This window comes from Osmerus mordax, chromosome 11 (assembly GCF_038355195.1).
Source record: "Osmerus mordax isolate fOsmMor3 chromosome 11, fOsmMor3.pri, whole genome shotgun sequence".
Taxonomy (NCBI): Eukaryota; Metazoa; Chordata; class Actinopteri; order Osmeriformes; family Osmeridae; genus Osmerus; species Osmerus mordax.
Genome location: NC_090060.1, coordinates 17,535,069 through 17,550,460, shown reverse-complemented (window position 1 = coordinate 17,550,460; position 15,392 = coordinate 17,535,069). Strand labels below are relative to the sequence as shown.

At 51.9% G+C, this 15,392-nt stretch overlaps 1 protein-coding gene across 1 annotated transcript in view; it reads right to left on the bottom strand.

The window, feature by feature from the left end:
- Nucleotides 1-4,344: 4,344 nt before the first annotated feature.
- LOC136951344 (sodium/calcium exchanger 2-like) overlaps nucleotides 4,345-15,392 on the bottom strand; it is a 17,935-nt gene continuing 6,887 nt past the window's right edge. Inside the window, 9 exon segments of the mRNA XM_067245697.1 lie at nucleotides 4,345-4,721; nucleotides 5,092-5,370; nucleotides 6,214-6,313; nucleotides 7,288-7,412; nucleotides 9,547-9,564; nucleotides 10,262-10,365; nucleotides 11,786-11,991; nucleotides 11,993-12,163; nucleotides 13,976-14,428. Coding sequence (XP_067101798.1) covers nucleotides 4,345-4,721; nucleotides 5,092-5,370; nucleotides 6,214-6,313; nucleotides 7,288-7,412; nucleotides 9,547-9,564; nucleotides 10,262-10,365; nucleotides 11,786-11,991; nucleotides 11,993-12,163; nucleotides 13,976-14,428 — 1,833 coding nt within the window.

Below are 15,392 nucleotides of genomic sequence, written 5' to 3'. Positions count from 1 at the left end.
AACGACACTGGAACGTTGCTCGTGTACACTGTTGATAGCTGTGTCGAGAGCCTACTGGTTACAGTAACATATTCCTCGATGCCTAGGACTCATTGTAAACAAACAGATCAGATGGCAAAGTTCCAGTTCGTTGTGTAAACATGCTTCTCGCACGTGACCCTTTCTCCCCAGAGTAAGTTTTAATAAATAAGTAGTTGTCGGTTTGCAGAGAGTTCAACAAACACTGGACTACAGAGCCAGTGTGACGGGTATGTAACAGCTGTAGCCACGCTCCGTCACGACAAGGCTCGTTGGCCACTCACTGGGCTCGAACGCAAGATCCTCCGACTTGCCAAGCGTGACCACTACCAGCTACGCCAAAGAAAAGCTAGCTCTTCGTTGACGCGGGTGGCCTGTTATATACCTGAGGAGCGAGTTTCACGGTTCTCACTCCGATACACCAGCTGGGTTCCCTGCTCAATATCAAAGATGAAAGCAACGGGCAGATAGTTTCATATTGCACATGTCAACCACACCGAAAGAGGCTCATCAACAGCTCAGACTTTTATATTAGCTTTGAGGAGTTGAACATACATTAACTAGTAGATAAATCCTTTTTTAGTATCTCCGGGGAATGACAACCATAAATGTGTGATGTTAACAAAGAATATGAGCCGTATGGTTATGAGTTATAACAGTAGATAACATCACATTGTTCTTAATTTTGAAAAAAGTATCAAAATCTTATCTACTGTATACCAACCACTATAGTGGTGTCGGTTTGGTACCTATAGGATGAAGAGTACCTAAATGGCTGTACTGCACACAGTACCTAAATCCTGTCCCTACAGTAGCCTACTGTAACATGTGCAGCTCTTATCTAGCCTATATCTAAAACGCGCTTTTAGATATAGCCTATAGAAAAAGAAAGAAAAATCTTGAATATTTGCGACGAAAGGAGAGAAACAGCAAGGCCTTGTAAGCCCAACGGACAGCAGAACAGAACGAGTCTTGCTTTATCAAAGCGTAGCACGCTAAAGAAAACAGACGTTAACAAGATATTCGCTAATTTACCTCAGTTATACCTCAGTAGGCTTCGGCTTAATATCAGGCAGTGAACATTTGAATAAATAACAGTAATCTAACTCATTTACACTTAATTACTAGAATGTGTCGAACCAAGACATTTACACCTGTTAAAGACTGTTATAGTATCATAGTTCCAGTTGACACTGGATAATGTCCATTTCAGTGTAACCATGTCTATTTGTGATCCAAATACTGCGCTAAAATGTCCTTGAGGTCTGTAACAGGTGTTTTCTAATGTATTCATTTTTCTGTTATGCGGGTGTGAAGTAAGACTGGTCATCACAAACAATGACACTACAGAAGACTGTAGTCAGCTCCTCACATCTGTCTTATTGCACTTTGACCTCAGACAGGAGCAGAGCACCAGTGATCTCCCACACCATCATACAGCAACCAATAGGATCACACCACCACCATACAGCAACCAATAGGAGCACACCACCACCACCACACAGCAACCAATAGGATCACACCACCACCACACAGCAACCAATAGAAACTTTAGGCCGGCTTGTTCTGACGAGTCATCGGTACATCTGTGTTTATTCATCCATATAGTTTCTCTCTTCTTCTGGTATCTGGTGCCAGGTCGGCTGTATAAAGCTTTTCTACATGGGAGTCACGTGGCTGAGTGGTGAGGGAGTCGGGCTAGTAATCTGAAGGTCGGCAGTTTGATTCCCGGCCGTGCCAAATGACGTTGTGTCCTTGGGTAAGGTACTTCACCCTACTTGCCTCGGGGGGAATGTCCCTGTACTTACTGTAAGTCGCTCTGGATAAGAGCGTCTGCTAAATGTAAATGTACACTACATGTCACCCGGGATGAAGTGCGGGCCGGAGGGCGGAGCAGGAAATACTAATTCAGATCATAAGGCGCTAAGAGTGCAGGGTGTAACTCTAGAGAGGGTCTCTAATCCCTAAACCAGGACTGTCCAATCCTGCTCCTGGAGATCTACCTTCATGTAGGTTTGTAACCAATCCTGCTCCAGGAGATCTACCCTCCTGTAGGTTTGTAACCAATCCTGCTCCTGGAGATCTACCCTCCTGTAGGTTTGTAACCAATCCTGCTCCATGGTACGAGTGTAAACCTCCAGGAGGATATCTCACCAGGAGCAGGGTTTTTTGGACAGCCCTGTCCTAAACACATCCTCTGAATAACAGTCTGTGTTAGTTGGGTCGGAGGCTACCGAGCAGGCCATGATGCTCGTCACCCACAGGTAGAGGAGACATACCAACCCCTGCTTGTGTCAATGTGCCGTGTGGCCTGGAGGGACCTCAGGCTCCACATCCACAGGACCCAGACACAGCGCCCCCTGGTGGTGTGCACTGGTGGGGCAGGTATGTGGTGGTGCTGCGGTGTGGACTAGTGTCCTCCTGTCAGAGAGGATGAATGAAACAGTCCAGCCCTCGCTTCATTACCCATGCATATAGTTTACAGTTGGCCATGCCGTTACCGTGCCGACTAGATTCTATCAGCTCATGCACCCCTACCCACAATGCCTCAGTTCAGGCTGACAGACAGCCCTGAGAAAAGGAGACATAGTTACAGGAAAGTATCACAAATCACAAATAGTTTCGTTATTATTATTATTATCACAAATATCAACAGAGTTGGATTAAACCGCCCACAGCAGACATCATGGAACGGAACATGTAACGGGACTCACGATTGGCCCCGGAAATCCCTCAAGTGGTCAGATTGACCAATAAGTGCCCTTGATGCAACCTTGTCTTTTTTGGGGACCTCATCTTGGCCTCTTCTTCCTCTTGTCTCTGACAGGCTTCCTGTCCAGTCAGCCAATCAGAACCCTCCACTGAATCCAGCTTTACACAGAAAGTAGAACAACATACTTTGTTTGTCCAGGATTCTTTTTTCAAAATGATATCAAAGGGAAAGTTTTTCTACAACCATGATGCCTTCTGCCTTTATATTTTAGGTGTGTGTGTGTGTGTACCTGAGTGTGTGTGTGTGTGTGTATTGGGAGAGCATCTGTTGACAGAATCCCTTCTTTGCTCCAGCACAGCGCGATCAGCAGGATAGAAACTCTTATTTACAACCAGCCAGTCCATCATAGTGGCGCCCCCCAGTGGTGGACAGGTGCGGTGCCTCTCGGTGTCTGACAGAGCACTCTACAGGGACCAAGGCTGGGAGAGGAGTGGGTGGGCGTGGCCATGGGGCTAGGGGGCGTGGCCATGGGGCTGGGGCAGAAGGTGAGGTAAACAGGATTGCTTTATGATCCTGTATTGTAAATGTTTTTTTTTTTTTTTTTTTTTACCAAACAGCCATTCTGTTCATAGCCTTTCTTTCACCACTGTAGAAACCTGGACGAAAGTGACTCGACGGCTCACGGCAGGTTCAAGATCAGACACGCTCTCATTGTCCACCCTTCAAACTCCTAGCAATACACCTATCTCTCTCTCTCTCTCTCTCTCTCTCTCTCTCTCTGTAAACACACCTGTCTGTCTCTCTGTAAACACACCTGTCTGTCTCTCTGTAAACACACCTGTCTGTCTCTATCTGTAAACACACCCGTCTCTATCAAAACACCTTGATGATGTGATATGTGATAACTGTGCTGGGTCTCTCTCTGTAAACCCACCTGTCTGTCTCTCTCTCTCTGTAAACACACCTGTCTCTCTCTCTGTGTAAACCCACCTGGCTGTCTCTCTTTCCTTCCCTCTACTTCCTCTCATCTCCTTCCTGTATATACCTCCTCTCATCTCTCCTTCCTGTTTATACCTCCTCTCATCTCTCCTTCCTGTATATCCCTCCTCTCATCTCCTTCCTGTATATACCTCCTCTCATCTCTCCTTCCTGTATATCACTCCTCTCATCTTTCCTTCCTGTATACACCTCCTCATCTCCTTCCTGGAACTCTCTCCAACATTCCTCTCTTTTCTTCCTTTACTGAAACTCCTCTCTTCCTTGTCTCTCCAGTGTGTGTGTGTGTGTGTGTGTGTGATAACTGTGTGTAAATGATTCAGTGTTATGTTGCTAGCTGGGTCTCCCCCTACCCTACAGGTTCTACCTGTGTGTGTGTTAAAATGTGTATGTGTGTGTGTGTGTGAGAGACAATGTGTGTGAGTAAGTGTGTTACGTGCTTCAGTGTGAGCAGAGAACGGCAAACAGACACACAAGTATCCAACACCCCTACAGTGTGTGTGTGTGTGTATGTGTATGCGTGTGTGTAGATCAAGATACTGTACCCTCCCCCCTCCCTCCCTCCCCCCAAACAAGCCTTCGTCTCCCTCTCTCCTCTCTCCTCCCTCCTCCCTCCTCTAGAAGCCCTCAACGTGGCAGTAGGCCTCCAGGCTGGAGAAGAGGATGTAGAGAAACCACAGCCCCAGGAACAGCAGGCTGGTGACAATGCGGGCCCCCCTGGGCCCCCCCAGCTCTCCCCCGATGGAGGGCCTCCGGCGGAACAGCAGCACGCCCATGCTCACGAAGGCGAAGATGGTGAAGAGGGTGACGGAGAAGGCGAGCGAGCCGGGGTCCACGAGGAAGGGCTTGCCCTTGGTCCGCCAGTACACGGCGGCCAGCGACCACGCCACGCCGATGCCCAGGAACACGTTGACTGCGTTGCTGCCGGTGACGTTGCCCACTGAGGCATCCGCATGCTGATCCTGTGTGGCCGCTACCTTGCTGGCAAACGTGTCTGGGGGAGGGGGGAGAGGGGAGAGGGGGGGGCGAGAAAGTGTGTTGGGGGTATGTTAGCCGAGGTGACAGGCCATGCCAACAAACACACACACTCTTAAACACAGGTATAGACACACACACTCACCAGGAAATTAGTTTTTTACTGTCAACACCCAGCCACACCCACCCTCAACCTACCACCCACCCTCACCCACCCACCCACCCTCACCCACCCACCCTCACCCTCCCACCCACCCTCACCCTCCCACTCACCCTCCCACTCACCCTCCCACCCACCCTCACCCTCCCACCCACCCTCACCCACCCACCCACCCTCACCCTCCCTCCCACCCACCCTCACCCTCCCACCCACCCTCACCCTCCCTCACCAGGGATGGAGGTCCCCAGGGCCACGAACACCACGGCAGTGACTGAGTCCTTCAGCCCCACGGTGCAGCCGAAGTGGGAGGCCAGGTCCCCGATGACGGCCGTCAGGACCCCGATGACGGAGATGGACACGCAGAAGCAGGCCCAGCCGTTCCACACCTCGGTGGGCGGCACGCACGCAAACAGAACCTTCCAGAACACTGTCAGGAAGTGCATGACGTAGTCGTAGCAGGACGGGAGCCGCTCCTCGCGCCCTTCTTCATCGTCATCGTCACCGCCACCTGGGGGGGGGGGGGGGGGGGGTTGAGTGAGAGGGGGAGAGAGAGGGGGTGGAGAGAGCGAGAGATGGAGAGGGGGTGGAGACAGAGGGAGGAGGGAGAGGGGGTGGAGACAGGGGGAAGAGGGAAAGAGAGGGGGTGAGAGGGGGTGGAGAGAGGGAGAGAGGGATGGAGGAGGAAGAAGCAGAGGAGAAAGTAGGTGAGGATTTGAGATCTAGCTGAGATCACATCCTGCAATACACATACATGTCCAGCAGGGGGGGGACATTACCTAGGAAACACGTCGATCTCACAGGCCTTCACGCTCTTGTTTATAACAAGTAAACAAAACTACAGCCACAATAACCTGGTAGCAGATAACCAGCAAACCAGCTGGAATCCCTTATTGAAGAACATCCATCTCATTATCCTACAGCCTGCAGACACAGCAGCTTGTTGTGTATCCATGGTCTACTGGGCCTTCCATTCACATCACATTTGATTCATTTAGACTCTTTTATCCGAAGCAACGTACAAACAGTTGATATAAAAAGTACAGCAGATAACAATGATCAGAAGTTCATAGTTCTAATGTATTTCATACTTCTGACAGTGTTCCTTGATGTTGGACTTCATGACAGGCAGTATTGGAGGAGTTGTGAGAGTTCACATGAAAGGCCTGGCAGAGCAGACGGGCGTTTACGAGCCGGTACGTTCAGCTGAGGATCTGAGAGGGTGAAGAGTCTGTGTTTGAGCTGGTCTAACGCTGCCAGACATCAAAGACTCCTCATTCACCTCCTCACTCCTCTCTTCTGGAGGAAGTCAGGGATACACACACACATGCACACACACACACACACTCCTCACCTGCGCTGACAGTCACTGCTTCCACAAACTGCTCCCTCCAGGAGTGTGTGCCGATCACCAGCGCCAGATTGGTCTTCTTAATGAGCTTGTCCACGGTGCTCTACCAATCACAAACACAGTTAGCAGCCAATCAGAGGACAGGACGGCAGAAGGAGCGCTGAGGCGAGACCAGGGAACACCGTGAGCAGAATACTGACAAGCTCAGCATCACTGCTGCACATGGACCAGCCACCACACACACACACACACACACACCTTACACATCTTACACACACACACATTACACACACACACACACACACCTTACACACACGCACACACACCTTACACACACACACACGCACACACACACACCTTACACACACACACACCTTACACACCCACACACCCACAACTGTGAAATAAAACACCCTTTCTCTTTCTCCCTCTCACTTTCTCACACACAGCAGATTATGGTAAACATAGCTGGTTCGTTTGTCAGCTCCTGAGTTTCCCCTCACAAGCAAACAAGACATTGATCCAACGTAGGATCTAATAAAAGCAAGTGCCAGTCAATTGAAACTACAATTCCCTGGAGTATAATACTACTTTACTGGACTACAAATCATAACTCTAATGTAATACGACAAGGGCAATCCTGTTACAACAGCCTCGACCTAGTCCGCTATAGAGGAGGGACCATGTTTGTGGAAGGAAGCCTGAGTTTACAGTATGAGTATACAGTACAGTATATATATTTACAGTATATATTTACAGTATATATATTTACAGTATACAGTATATATATTTACAGTATATATTTACAGTATATATATTTACAGTATACAGTATATATATTTACAGTAAACGGTACATGTTTACAGAACAAAACCACAGTTATCATGGCCGTGTGACACCCTTGGGATTTCTGAAACCTGATTCGGTATTAAATTGAATCCACTGAGAAAGTCTGAGACACATATTTGGGGTGTTGATCAAACAGAAGTGTGCAGTATGGTGTGTGTGAGGTGTGTGTGTGTGAGGTGTGTGTGTGAGGTGTGTGTGTGAGGTGTGTGTGTTCTGGTGTCCTGGTACCTTGAACTCGTAGGACTCCTCGATCACCACCTCCAGCCTACTGTGCTCCCCCAGTATGGGCTTCCCCATCTCTGCTATCCTCCTGGCCTCCTCCTCCTCCACACTCATCTGGCCTTCTGGGTCCTCTGGAGGAGGGGGAGGGAGGGAGGGAGGGAGGGAGGGAGGGAGGGAGGGAGGGAGGGAGGGAGGGAGATAGAGGAGAAGAGAGGGATAGGGAGAGGGGCAAGGAGAGAAGTGAGAAAAAGGGAGAGAGAGAAACTGAAACACAGATATTCTATAAATACTAGATGTCGAGTCAGTATTATTTCCTGGTATCAAGATCCTCCATAAGGCCATGAGACATGAGGGAGAGAGAGAGACAGAGAGAGAGACAGAGAGAGAGAGAGACAGAGAGTGAAAGAGAGAGAGAGAGAGAGAGAGAGAGAGGAAGGGAGACACAGAGGAAGGGAGACAGAGAGTGAAAGAGAGACAGAGAGAGAGAGAGAGAGAGAGAGAGAGAGAGAGAGAGAGAGAGAGAGAGAGGAAGGGAGACAGAGAAAGAGAGAGGAAGGGGGAAGGAACAGAGCCAGAGATATGGTGCGTGTGTGGGTGTAATGGTGTGCTGAGGGATGAAGAAGGAATAAAGGAAAGAGAGAGATTAGAGAGGAGGATTCACCAGAAGATGAAAGGATGAGAGGGTGAGAGAAGGAGGGAGGGAGGGGTGTAGCGGCAGGCGGAGAGGGAAGGGAGGAGCGTGTCGGGGAAACAGATGGGGAGAGTTAGGAGCGAGGGATGAAATGAATGCTGATGCTGGAGAGAGTGACGGAGGGGTCGAGAGAAACAGAGAAATGAAGACACGAAGAGTGGTGAAGAGAGAGAGAGAGGTGGATGAAAGAGGGAGAGATGGAGAGATGAGTGAAAGAGGGAGTGCAGAGACAGTAAAGAGGTGATTTGTGGGCACAGGAGGGCAGCGATGGGACAAGTTGATGTGCTTCCTGTAAGTAAAGTGAAAAGCAATCGGCTCAGACAATCCCAGAGCGATCGTCTCTGAGGACAGATCTGGAGCCTCTCCTGTCTGCTGCAGGACTGATACTCAGCCTCTCCTCCCACCGTCAAGCGTGCGTGTGTGTGACTGTACGTGTGTGTGTGCCTGTGTGTGTGTGCCTGTACGTGTGTGTGTGTGTGCCTGTACGTCTGTGTGTGTGTGCCTGTACGTGTGTGTGTGTGTGTGCCTGTACGTGTGTGTGTGTGTGTGTGCCTGTGTGTGTGTGCCTGTACGTGTGTGTGTGTGTGTGTGTGGGATTACACCTGGATGTGGACTGTCTCTCCTCAAAGCCAAGAGCCCCTAATGATGAGGTAGGTTCCAGCATCTCTGCTTCAGAACCTCCTGTCATCCACAAGCCTGGTGCCCCCAGCCCCCCAGCCCCCCAGCCCCCTTGCCTGCTGTCAGCCTGTGCTGCCTGGCTGCTCTACCCATGCAGCTATCATGTTGTGGTTAGCAGAAACCCCGCTCATAATCACTTCATCCCCAAGAGCGCAACCATTTATCCCCATGAAGATTGAAACGTGCGAATCCTTTCAATAAACCACACTGAGCTGAAGTCCTGGCGTCACATTGAAAAGGCCGAAGGATCGAAGTCCTCAACAGTGACATCACAGTGACATCACAGTGACATCACATGAGATGGGATCGGGATTATGACAACGAGGACGAAACAAACCTGAACTATGACATCACAGAGAAGGTGGACGTGATTTTGCCGCAACATACAGTTCATATTCTGTATAAAGAAGCGTTCATTCAGTCTGAATATGCTGGTGATGTTGTGCTTCTCTCTGATGGGCAGTGCGGTGTGACAGGTGTTTACAGCCTGTGCACTCCTGTCCCCAGGTGCTCCCAGCTCCCCGTGCTGGACTACACAGATCTGGTTTATGAGCCAATATCAGGAGGAGAATGCCCGTCGATAAGACGACGACTGTGTTTTATGGGATGAAAGGTCTGCTGTTCATAGATTAAACTGTACGGTGAATAAACCAGCATCTATATGGAGCACTGCCACTGAGGCAAAGGGCCTGACTCATTACTGCAAACCAGCTGCTAGCTAGCCACTAAAGGCTAACTGAGAACTTCTAGCTGGATGCTAAAAGGCTAGCGGCTAAAAGGCTAAACTGAGAACCGATGGTTAGCTACTAACAGGTTAATAACCTATGGATCAGTGAGTTGTTACTATTAGCGTTACAGAACATCTTGTAAAATGTACAGATTCAGCCACCACTTACCTTGACTGAGAAGGAGGGCTGTGGGGGAGAGAGAGAGACGGGAGGGGAGAGAGAGGGAAGAGAGAGGACGGAGGGGAGGGGAGAGAGAGGGGAGAGAGAGGGGAGAGAGGACGGAGGGGAGACGGGAGAGAGAGGGGAGAGGAGAGAGGAGAGAAGGGTATCAGAGCAGAAATAGATAAAGAACAATAGACCATGACATTCCATCACACATTTTCGCCTGACTGAACGCATGATATTTCACTTACACAAGCATCGTTACAAGCCGTCCTCCTCACCAACTCTGCTCAGAATGAACCTGCAGTTTCACTTTATTCCCTCTCTATATAACGCTCTCTCTAATATATCTATATATATATCTATATATATAAAACTCTCTCTCTGTAACCCTCTCAAACACTATGTTCTGTCTTTGTCAGTCTTTCACAGACCGTTTAACTTCAACGCTGGCTGTCTCTGAAACTTTCACAGCAGCCCCCCCCCCCCCCCCCCCCCACACACACACACACACCTTCCTGTCTTACTTGCTAGGCCTAACCACAGTTCTGCCAAGCTAAAGCTAGCAAACAGACTAACAGAACTGCCTTTACACACACACACACTCTCTCTCTCTGTCTCTCTATCTGTCTGTCTCTCTCTCTGTCTCTCTCTCTGTCTGTCTGTCTCTCTGTGTCTGTCTCTCTCTCTGTCTGTCTGTCTCTCTCTCTCAAACACGCACCTGAGATCCCTCGTTTGAGCCAGCGTGGTTCTTCCAGGACGATGTAGAAGCTTTCACGTTTCTCGTACTCCTCGTCATCGATGATCCTCACCTGCAGGGTCTGACTGGAAACACACACACACGTACAAACGCATATTTCAGACATGATGTATGTGTTGCACATGTACACGCCCACACACACAGGGCTCAGACACACATGCACACCATTCTCAGAGCCTTATTAATATTTAATACCCAGCCTAAAGCGCTGTCAACAAAGGGTCTTTACGGTTATCGATGAGCTGACACACACACACACACACACACACGCGTGTACACACACACACACTTGTACACACATTGAGGAACAGAAAAAATTGCCATTTCGATACAGACCAAATTAAGCCGCACAGCTTGCCATTAAATCACTCTGGTGCAACATAGGGCCTTGTCAATATTTAATCACAGCGTCTTGAGTGAACAGTACACACACACACACACACCCTTAGACACACTAAAACAAACAGAACAACACACAGATTTCTCCTAGTGATGTAGATGTGGAGGGGAGAGAAGGATGGAGAGACGTAAGGAGGGATTGACAAGGGAGGGAAGGTAAAATAGGGGTGCATATACGGGCAGAGGGGTGGAATGAGAGATGGAGGGGGGAGGAGAGAATGAGAGATGGAGGGTGGAGGAGAGAGAATGGGGAGATGGATGGAGGAGAGAAAGTTTGCATCATTGATGAGTACTTGATGACTAATACACTCTACTCTACTCTATTGTACTCTGCTCTGCTTTACTCTGTTTTATGCTTCTCTGTTCTCCTCTCCTCTCTTTTTGTTTTTTGAAAGGATGAAAAAATATTTCACAAAAAAGTTTGAAAAAATAAAGAAAGAAAGAAAATAATATAGATGACAAAGGTTCGTTTTTTAATCAGTGAGATATTTAGGGTGGTGTAGGAGCAATTAAGCAATTAAGACACACTGAGAAACCACTATCTATAAGAGGGAACATTTACAGATCATTATGTCTGCTCTCACACCACAATTACTAAGCAATTTTTTACTTGAAAGCACTGAAATTAAACACCTAGACACACATTTACAGGAAGGCATGTGTCCACACACACACACATCCACAAGTGTACACACACACACACACAAAGCCATTGTGTCAGTGTCAGTTCCCACAGCATACTGGCCTTGATGAATAATGGAGAAATTAGTCTGTCTTTCACGGATGAAAGAGAGGAGAGAGGAAGAGGAGAGAGGAACAGGAGAAAGGAGGAACAGGAGAGAGGAGGAGGAGAGGAACAGGAGAGAGGAGGAGGAGAGGAACAGGAGAGAGGAGGAGGAGAGGAACAGGAGAGAGGAGGAGGAGAGAGGAGGAGGAGGAGAGGGGGAGAGGAAGAGAGGGAGAGGAGGAGAGGAACAGGAGAGAGGAGGAGGAGAGGGGGAGGACAGTGGCTCAAGTCTTCTCAGGTGGGTCTATCCATCTCTCCCTCCCTCCCCCCCTCCACCCCCTCTTCCCTCCATCACTTACGTGGTCTGATCGTTGGAGAACTCCAGCTCCCCCCTGCAGTCCTCGTAGTCCTCTCCGCCCCCCTTGGCCGTGCCGGCCTCCGAGTGGTAGGGCAGGATGACCGTGCCGCGGGCCCCAGAGTTCCTGACCACGGTCACCTCCAGGGTGCCCACGCTCTCGCTGGTCCGCACCAGACGCTCGCCGAACGTGAAGATGCCGGCGTGTGGTCGTCGTCAGGATGGTCACCGTGGCGACCAGGGGCTCCAGCAGCCGGCCCTTGGGGGCGGAGCCGGCCTCGTCGCTCTCGAACATGCCCTCGGCGTCGCCCACGCGCAGGTTCAGCAGGCGCACGAAGAAGTGCTCGTCCTCCTCGAAGATGTCATCGTCGATGATGCCCACCTGGGGGGAGAGGAGGGGGAGGGAAGGGAGAGAAGGGGAGAGAGAGGGGGAGAAGAGATGGGGAAAGAGAGAGGGGGAGAAGAGAAGGGGGAGAGAGAGAGGGGGAGAAGAGATGGGGGAAAGAGAGAGGGGGAGAAGAGAAGGGGAGAGAGGAGAGGGGGAGAAGAGAAGGGGAGAGAGGGGGAGAAGAGAAGGGGAGGATGAGGGATAGAGAGGGATAAAAATAGAGGGTGAGACAGCAAAAAGATAGAGAAAGACAGATGTTGACAGAGTGTTTGTTTCTTTCTGTAAGTGTCATTTGTCTGCGACTGTGTGTGTGTGTGTGTGAGGATGCAGATAAGAGATGACAGCAGGAGATCTACAGACGGTTCAAAGCTTCCCATCCAGCACTCAGACACATCCACTGCTCCACAGCTGCCACACAGCACCAAGCATGCCCGACAGTCTCTAGCGGTCAGCTGGCAACACCGTCACAGTCCAGCTCTTTCCCAGCCCTCGTCCTCCCAGGACCTCACCACAGCCTGTCCCCCCCTACGCCCACAGCCTGTCCCCCCTACGCCCCACAGCCTGTCCCCCCTACGCCCCACAGCCTGTCCCCCTACGCCCCACAGCCTGTCCCCCCCTACGCCCCACAGCCTGTCCCCCTTACGCCCCACAGCCGTCCCCCCTACGACCCACAGCCTGTCCCCCCTACGCCCCACAGCCTGTCCCCCTTACGCCCCACAGCCTGTCCCCCCTACGACCCACAGCCTGTCCCCCCTACGCCCCACAGCCTGTCCCCCCTACGCCCACAGCCTGTCCCCCCTACGCCCCACAGCCTGTCCCCCCCTACGCCACACAGCCTGTCCCCCCTACGCCCCACAGCCTGTCCCCCCTACGCCCCACAGCCTGTCCCCCCCTACGCCCCACAGCCTGTCCCCCCCTACGCCCCACAGCCTGTCCCCCCCTACGCCCCACAGCCTGTCCCCCCTACGCCCCACAGCCTGTCCCCCCCTACGCCCCACAGCCTGTCCCCCTACGCCCACAGCCTGTCCCCCCTACGCCCCACAGCCTGTCCCCCCTACGCCCCACAGCCTGTCCCCCCCTACGCCCCACAGCCTGTCCCCCCCTACGCCCCACAGCCTGTCCCCCCCTACGCCCCACAGCCTGTCCCCCCTACGCCCCACAGCCTGTCCCCCCTACGCCCCACAGCTTGTCGCCCCTACACCCCACTGCTGAACAGATATGATAGAAAGTGATGGAGGTGTGAGCAGAACTCATTATGTCGTCTGAAAGGAGACAGTTGAACCGCTGCTCTTGTCTCACATTTGAAGCTTTTGAAATCTGGGAGCAGAGGAGTTTGAGGTGTTATTTCAAAGCAAAGCAACTTGTCTTTCTGTCTCTCTCTCTCTCTTCTCTCCAAGGACATTCGTCCCCCTGGTGGGGAGAAGTAAACAACAGGAAGACAAAGGTTGAGCTGCGAGTACAGAAACCCTCGTCTCCATGGACACGGCTGTTTCAAATGTATTTCCTGCTCGCTATGGCGACACCCTCGCTCCCGGGCGCCTGATTGGCTGTCAGAGAGAGAAGAGAAGCAGACTCTGAGTGTTTGGCTCTCAGGCGATCTCTGTGTGATGGAGGTGGTTCGAGGACAGGTCTCCCACACTGGGGCCAGCAGACATGAGCTGGCTGAACACATCTCTGGGGTTTAGCGCATTACCTGGGGGGGGGTGTGTGTGTCATCACAGGTCCCCTCCTCCCTGAGAGGCAGCCTGGGGTGTGTGTGTGTGTGTGTGTGTGTGTGTGTGTGTGTGTGTGTGTGAGACTCCTCACCTTGATGTCCTTGCGTGTCTCCCCAGGTTTGAACACCAGCGTGCCCTCGCAGTACTCGTAGTCCGAGCCGGCGTTGGCCGAGCCGTCCTCCGTCCTGTAGTCCACGTAGAAGGTGCTCTCCCCGGCCCCGCCCACGCAGACCACGCCCAGCGTCAGCACACCACAGTTCTCCATGCACTGGCTGTGGGCGCTCTGGAAGGAGATGCGGCTGCAGAGAGTGGTGTCCTCCTCGGGCGGGGCCTCCTCGTCGGGCACTGCGGCGCGGCGGGCGTGGTCGGCCACGTGCCTCTTCAGGACGTTGCCGGCGCCGATCATCATGCGTGTGGCCTGGACGCGGTAGAAGGCTCGGCTCTTCTGCTGGTGGAGGAGGGCGTAGTAGTTAGCCAGCTCCATCAGCTGGTCCAGCTCCTTGTCTGGGTACTTCTGCTTCAGCTCCTTCAGGATACGGATCACCTGGAGGAGGAGAGGAGGGGAGGGGAGGGGAGAAAAGGAGAGGAGAGGAGAAGAGGAGGGGAGGAGAGAAGGAGAGGGGAGGGGTAGAGGAGGAGAGGAGGAGGAGGAGGAGAAGCAGGGGAAGGGGAAGGGAGGAGGAGGAGAGAAGGAAATATAACAGGTCGTTCTGCACTGCATTCGGAGGACAGGCAGCACTAAATCCTACATGACGCTATCCAGAGTCAATATTCTGAGAAAGTGTGTGTGTGTGTGTGTGTGTCAGTATGGGTTGAACTAAATGTTCTCTCACTGATTGAATAAATGAATTACCAGGAACACCTTTTCAGCTCTCTATTTGATTGCAGACTTGCAGTACTGTGTAGCTTTTAAACCCTCCTTTCTTTCTCTCCCTCTTTCGTCCTATTATATATATATTTATCCCCATCCCTCCATCTAACATCCAGATCTCTCTCCTACAGACACCTTCTCTCTGCACACTTCTCTCCTTCTCCTCTCCCCCTCCTCCTCCTATCCCCCCCCTCCCCCTTCTCCTCTCCCCCTCCTCCTCCTATCCCCCCCTCCCCCTTCTCCTCTCCCCCTCCTCCTCCTTTCCCCCCCTCCCCCTTCTCCTCTCCCCCTCCTCCTCCTATCCCCCCCTCCCCCTTCTCCTCTCCCCCTCCTCCTCCTATCCCCCCCTCCCCCTTCTCCTCTCCCCCTCCTCCTCCTATCCCCCCCTCCCCCTTCTCCTCTCCCCCTCCTCCTCCTATCCCCCCCTCCCCCTTCTCCTCTCCCCCTCCTCCTCCTATCCCCCCCTCCCCCTTCTCCTCTCCCCCTCCTCCTCCTATCCCCCCCTCCCCCTTCTCCTCTCCCCCTCCTCCTCCTATCCCCCCCTCCCCCTTCTCCTCTCCCCCTCCTCCTATCCCCCCCCTCCCCCTTCTCCTCTCCCCCTCCTCCTCCTATCCCCCCCCTCCCCCTTCTCCATCTC